The sequence below is a fragment of the Chelon labrosus genome (assembly GCF_963514085.1).
Source record: "Chelon labrosus genome assembly, chromosome: 6".
In the NCBI taxonomy this organism is placed as follows: Eukaryota; Metazoa; Chordata; class Actinopteri; order Mugiliformes; family Mugilidae; genus Chelon; species Chelon labrosus.
The window spans coordinates 22,081,077-22,087,827 of NC_140342.1; the positions used below are offsets into that span (position 1 = coordinate 22,081,077).

General features: G+C 40.8%; 1 protein-coding gene across 2 annotated transcripts; it reads left to right on the top strand.

Moving 5' to 3' along the window:
* The first annotated feature begins 2,511 nt into the window (after positions 1-2,511).
* fcer1gl (Fc receptor, IgE, high affinity I, gamma polypeptide like) lies at positions 2,512-4,277 on the top strand. 2 transcript variants are annotated; one of them, XM_084545728.1, is made up of 5 exons: positions 2,512-2,682; positions 2,752-2,877; positions 3,212-3,244; positions 3,671-3,700; positions 3,971-4,277. In XM_084545728.1, the coding sequence occupies exons 1-5, from the start codon at positions 2,677-2,679 to the stop codon at positions 4,034-4,036; spliced, it is 261 nt and encodes an 86-aa protein (XP_084401854.1). In that variant the 5' UTR covers positions 2,512-2,676; the 3' UTR covers positions 4,037-4,277. The 2 variants fall into 2 exon arrangements, with proteins under 2 accessions (XP_084401854.1, XP_084401855.1); XM_084545729.1 differs by having other exon boundaries at positions 2,789-2,877.
* The last annotated feature ends 2,474 nt before the right edge of the window (positions 4,278-6,751 follow it).

Here is a 6,751-nt window from a genome sequence, read left to right on the forward strand (position 1 = left end):
AAATCCTTTTTTTTTTTTTTTTTTTAATCTAAAGGGGACTCAATTTTTTTTCTTTTTGCCTCTTCTTCTTCTTCTTCTGCTGTGACCACTGGACTATTTAACTGTGCTGACTCAACTTGAGAACAACAGAGGAGGATGAGGATGAGGTGGGGGGGGGGATTACATCACACCTATCACTTCCTCTTTATCGTGTCTTAACTGACTGAGTGACTGGAGCTCAGCTCTGACTGCATATCCGCCGCACCGCTGCCTTTCGTCAGCTTTCGCCTGACGTGGCGAGGACTCTGCTTTTTATATATATCGGACGAAGTGACTTCTTCTTTTTTTTTTTTTTTTTACCTTACCTTACAGAATGTAGCTTTACGTGCCAGTGAGTTAACACGTCACTTCTCCGCCGCCTCCGGGCTTGATTTTTTTTTTATGTGACTCTCAAGAACTGTGGAAGTACATTCCTAACTTGTCTGTGTTTTCTCAATTTGTCTGAATATGCAGCTTTTCTTCATCCCACTCTGGCATTTTCTCTATAGATGTCACATTTTGAACAGGGAGACGCATTTTCACCTGGTATTAATGCACATCTCATTCCTGTTAATTAAGATTTTTCTTTTTTTAGTCGACAAATCCAGTAAAAAAGAAAAAAAAAAACCACATATACGTCATCTAGTTTAGCCTCAACTGTAAACCCCCCCGACTCATGGAGCTTTGTAGCTTGCAGCCTCCTACTCAAACATGAGGAAGTGGAGCCTTTAATAACATCTATTTACAGCTTATGACTACTAGTTGTAAATGAATATTTCTGGCAGTGCAGTTTAATATTTGGGGTGATGGAAGGAAAAAACAACATATCCGATCTGCATGTTTCAAATAGTTTTCATGCAATATATTTGCGTATAGACGTTTTCCTTCTAACTAAAAAAAAAAAGGAAGTGGCGTCCAGTCGGCCTCGTTTCGTAGCTCAGTTAACCACGGTGGCGTTTTGACCTGATTCTGTGGAAGGGGTGACGTCTGCCCACTGAGCGACGCAATGCCTTCGGGATGATGGCATCACGAGTCACCGTGCAGAGGCGAGACGATGACGAGGAGGAGGACGAAGAGGACATTAGCGGTCACATCCGAGCAGAGGGCCGGCTTTAAAACCTCCGGCACAAACTCAAAGGATCACATGATTAATAAAAAAACCCCAAAAAACTCCCCATCTGTTCACTAAGACCACAGGATGCGGTCAACGGCTCCAGCAAAGATGCTGCCTTATTGAGAAGCATCTTTAAGCCTTGATGTGTTTGTCACAGACATTTCATTTGATATCATTGTTGTCCTGTGGAAACCATGCAGCTGCAAGATGTCAACTTTTTATATAATGCCTCGTGAGAGCTGTTTTTTTAAAAACTTTATATTGCATTTTTAAATTTGAACATGCATTTTCATTGCACAACACAAATTATTTATTTCACATTGTAATACCAGGTGTAAATGGCATTTTCTAGCGACGTGCATCAGCCCCGATCAGGCAGCTGTAGTTTAACTATGAGCTATGACCGTGCACATGTGCAAAAATCCCAAACCAAGACGTGTGATTGTAACTCCTCTCTGCAGCAGCAGCAGCTCAACGCCACCGTCGCCTTGCGCCACCAGTGAACACGCCGCCCGTCCATCCACCCCGCTATCCCTCGGCCTTAACTCCTCTCAGCCTCAGGCTCCTCATCCGGGACGTCCAGCTGCTGAGCCAGAGCAACACGACTGTTTGTTTCTCCCTTTACATTTCAGACAAACATTGCAAAAGCCAGATCTGTGGCATTTCTTCTTCTTTTTTTTTTTTTCTTTTTTTTAAAGAAACAAACAAAAATCAAAACGCATGCATAGAGTAATTCTGGGCTCCATGACTTTTTTTTTTTTTTTTTTTTTTTTAAACAATAACTTGTTTTCTATCATTTTTACGGTGCCTAAGTTATGACGATGCAATTTTTCCGAATGTTTTTACTTTTGAAAAGAAGTGGCTTGTAAAAAAAAAACAAACAAAAAAAACAAAAAACTTTGTAGATTTGTGTTTTGTATTTTCTTCCCTTTGGTATCTGTAGCTTGTATAGTGTGCTAGGCATTTTCCATTATTAAACCATTTATTCCTTACAAGTCTTTGTCTTTTATTTGTTCATTAATTAATTTATTTTTGGATCGAAGTAAAGCTGCCTTAACAAAAAGAGGAAGAACACGCAGTTTCTGTTTTCGTCTTGTGCATATGTGTGTATTTGTGGCCTATATACCGTACTATAACACTATTAAGATTTCTGACCTCCAAAAAAAAAAAAATTCCACTACGCAAAAAAGTTAACGGAGCTGGATTCATGTATGTATTGGTTTATTTTTAGCAGTTTTCATCAAAAGAGATGCGTCGAGCGTCTTTCTCAAGAGTTTAGAGGAACTTCTGTAAAAGGAGGATGGCAGTGTGGTAGGCGTGTGGTTTCACAGCTTCAAAACGGACAGAGAGCCTTCGACTTCCTGTTCGCTGCTGCTCACAGAGCTTGCCTCGGGGGGTTGGTTTTTGTTTTTTTTAGTTGTTGTTTTTTTTTTTTGACACTTCGCTGACAGACGAGCAAACAAGGCGAGATCAAACCCATCCGGTAAGATTTAGACAATTGCCATTTCTCTGAAGTCCAGTGGTGGGATTTGTTTTTAAGATGAATGCAGGTGAGTTGCGGGTTGGATGGGTGGGTGTTTGATTGAGGGGGAAGTGTTAACATTTCTGTTTTTCCGTAGTCAAAGGTTGATCTCGTGTGTTTCGTTTGTTCACAAGCCGGTGGAGACATGAACATATGCTACATCCTAGACGGGATTCTCATCCTGTACGGCATCGTACTCACCGTCCTCTACTGCAGACTGAGGGTAAGACCAACAGGACACGACAACACTGTGATGTTAAATGGATTTACTGCATGTTACTCTATATTTTGGCTTGAAAACAACATAGAAACTGTTCACGCAGCTTAAAAACATACAGAGAACCTAATCTCTCTCTTTCTCTCTCTCTCTCTCTCTACATATATATATATATGCGTATACAGATAAGGATAAGTTTTACTTCCAAACTGCCACCTGCCAGTTTTAGTTGATAGATTTTCACATCCTCTTAAACATTTCATCCCTTTTTAGCTCTTTTAAAGTGTCATTCACTCCGTAAATATTCCATGTGTCTAAACTACGTGATTTATGTTGACAGATGACCTCCAGCAAATCTTCCAGTCGCTCTGAGGTAACAATTAAACTTGCACACGCTGTTAATCTTTATAATCGTGGAGAAAATCCAAGAATTTAACTTTATTTTTTTTATTAATATATGTACAAACTTTGGCTTCTTAACTTTGGCTGAGCTCCACGTTGTCATTTCCCGTAAGCTCGAGCTGACCACCAACCCACATTATTTATACACTGTACACAGTCACAGTTTCCACTGGCCTTTCTTCACGACAAGACAATTGTGTCAGATCCCACTTCCTGCTAATTGTTGCTGTGCCTGCACACGGGCTTCTCAATAATTTCTAAACCTTAGAGGGAAATAAGAGGGCACCCAGATGTCATCAGAGGAGGGTGTAATTGTTTCACATGGCGTTTCATTAAGAGGTGACGGTGGCTGCCGTTGGAGTCCTCCTAATAATCTCTTTTTTTTCCACCTCAACAGAAGCAAGCGGCCGAGGGAGGAATCTATGCGGTGAGGCTTCTCGTTCTAATGCTAACTAAAAAGACATTTAAAATGGCACATGGGGGGAAAAGTGACACCTTACCACACAGCAGATGGCAAAGAATGTGGTTTGGTTCTTATTAAACTCATCTAGCTGGCTGTCACAAGAAAAAACAAAACAAAACAAAAAAAAATCACACTTGAGACCTAGAACAGGAAACCATCTCAGCATCGTTTTGTTTCTTAAAAGCGGATTTTGACGTTTCACACCAGCTGTTGTCACATCTCTGTGTCCTGCAGGGTCTGACCGCGCGCAGCAACGACACCTACGAGACCCTCAAAATGGATAAAAAGCCCATCATCTGATAGGACGGGAGCCGCCGCGGGGAGGACGGCGAACACAGAAAAGCACGCCGCTGTACCTACTGAAGCTTTATACTGTAAATTACACTGTGCTGTCTTAGAGCCCCGTGCACGCCGTCTCTTTGTATTCACCGTTTATTTGTAAGAACTGCTTCGTCCGTTCTATAACTCTGTGTCGCCGCGTAGATAAAATGCTGTAAATTAACTTAACACTCTGCTAATAAAGGCCGTCGGTGAGACTTCAGCATGCAGACTCTTCTGTGTTTCACACTTTAGTCTGGTTAGTGAGAAAACAGAAGTGCGGTCTTTTGTTTCTGTTCTTGGCTTCCCCTTTTTTTAAATCCTGAACCTTAAATTAAGAACCAGACCCTAAACAATAGAGCAAATGAGTCTACTTAGTGTAGGTGGACTGGGAAAGGTATGTGGGCTACTGCGCAACAGTCTTATGAAGGAGAGGTTGAAGATGTGAGGGGTTTGACAGCAGCTCTGAGAGTCCGTGAGTTCTGGATTTGACGATTCTTGTGTTTCTCTTTCCATAAGGCAGCGTGGTCAACAGTCTATATCCAAGGAGGGTGGTTGTGATCCTTTTAAATGTGACCGGCTTTCTTTTGGAGCCGGTCAGTGTAGATGTCTCTGAGGGTAGGGGGGTGTAGTGGTGAGGTGGTGGTCTGCAGGTTCTTCCTGTTCTCCTCTGTGCAGCTGCTGAACCACACAATGCAGCATTAGCTTATTTTGATCTTCTGTAATCGTTTGTTCTGTGAAGGGTCATTGGGCGACGTCTCCAGTCTATCTCAGGGCTAGCCCAGAGAGACAGAGAGACACACTCACATCTACGGCCAATTTACCTAACCCGCATGTCTTTGGACGGTGGGAAGAAGTACCTGGAGACAACCAACGCAGATACAGGGAGATCATGGAAAGTCCACACAGAAAGGCCTCAGTTGGCCGGTGGATTCAAACCCAGAACCTTCTTGCTGTGAAGCATCAATGCTAACTTCTAGGACATTTAAAATCAAAGCTATTCTATGCCCATTTGAAAGAAACAACTGCTTTATTTATTGTCAGTATTGTGTATTGCACTTTAATATCGTGTAGGCTCTGAAACTATCCTATAAATGCGGTAATTATCGTATATCTGACAACACTGGGCTGGATAAGAAAAAAAAAAAAGAAACTCCCCGTCGGGGAATCGAACCCCGGTCTTCCGCGTGACAGGCGGAGATACTGTCCACTATACTAACGAGGAGAGATGAAGACCGTGAACGCATCACATGTCTGACTGTTTTCACATTGATTTTCACTTTTGTTTTTGTTTTTCGACTTTAAAACTAGAGGGTAATCACTTTATTCAGCTTACAATAAATGATCACTTCATATTTGATTGTGTTGATCCAAGTCAGGCAGTGATTTTAAGGATTTTTAAACTACCCCATGGGCCCCAGGCATCCAAAAACACTATTTCAAAACGGTTCAAGCCAATTTTGTTGCGTTTTACAAACATGGGATTTTAGAAATGTTCCTGAAATTTGAGTCTCATTCATTTTTGGAGGAAATTCTAGTTCAACCATTTCCAAGCAAAGAGAAGTAATGTGGCTCATATATTTAAATATTTTAAAAATACATTTGTGAACTGACCTTTTGTTCTCAAAGTTTGAGGTAAAATAATAATAATAATAATAAGAAGAAAAAACAATTAAAAATTGATATTTGACAGTTATATCTCCACAAATCTGAAAATAAACACAACCAGTGAGCAGAGGTTTGTAATTGCATCAGAGGGCAACCACATCCCTTTCACAGTAAAAACTCTGCGTCTCAACCGCCTGTTTACGCAGAAACATAACTGGAAATGTGTTCAAAACAGATTCCAGTACACAGCACGCTCTGGCTGTGTACTGTTAGCCCTCAGGCCCTTCAGCTAACTCACCTGGGAGTCACCTGGGAACTGTTGCAACATACCTGTCTTATCTTGACTAACAAAAGAAGCTGTTGAAAGTTGCATTTAGGAGACTCCTCATTCATGTTTTTGGGGTTTATAACACAAGCGGTTCCCACAGCTTTCCTGTAATGTCACTTTGGGAGAGGTGACTGTCTCCTCCCAGCAAGGAAACGTGTGATTTATTTATTTTTTATCTATTTACAGTGTATGCGCGTGTGTGTTTGGTACCAGGATGAAGCTGTCTGTTGCTGTTTGGGGTTTTATAGCTGTAGGCCGTCAGGTCAACAGATGAGACAACAGGAAACATTTCTGTGACAAAAAAAAAGAAACCCATTAGAATAACGTCGATTGAAATCAAGTTGCGTTCAATTCCTCCTGGTAAATTGAACATCATGAATATGAGAATTGCAGCAGAAATTTAAAGCTATAGCTGAAATTGCAGAAGGACCTTTTTAGAGGGAAAGCTATAAAGCTATATACCTTTAGGTTGACTTCACTGACTTTTCTTGCTTGAAGACGCACACAACTCAGAAAGCATGACCTCTGTATGCAGTATATTCACATATTTATACGTACATATCACACGTATACAGCATAGTTTTATATATTTAAGTCAATCACTATTTAATACGCATGCAGTTGTGAAATAAATAAAGATTTGTGTCACTTTTAAGCTTTTTTTTAAAAGGGTTTGATATTGTTAAAGAGATTGGCTGTTGAGTGTAAATGCCATAAAGTTTAGGTGACTGATTAACAGATTCTTATGTGAGCCGAGGAGA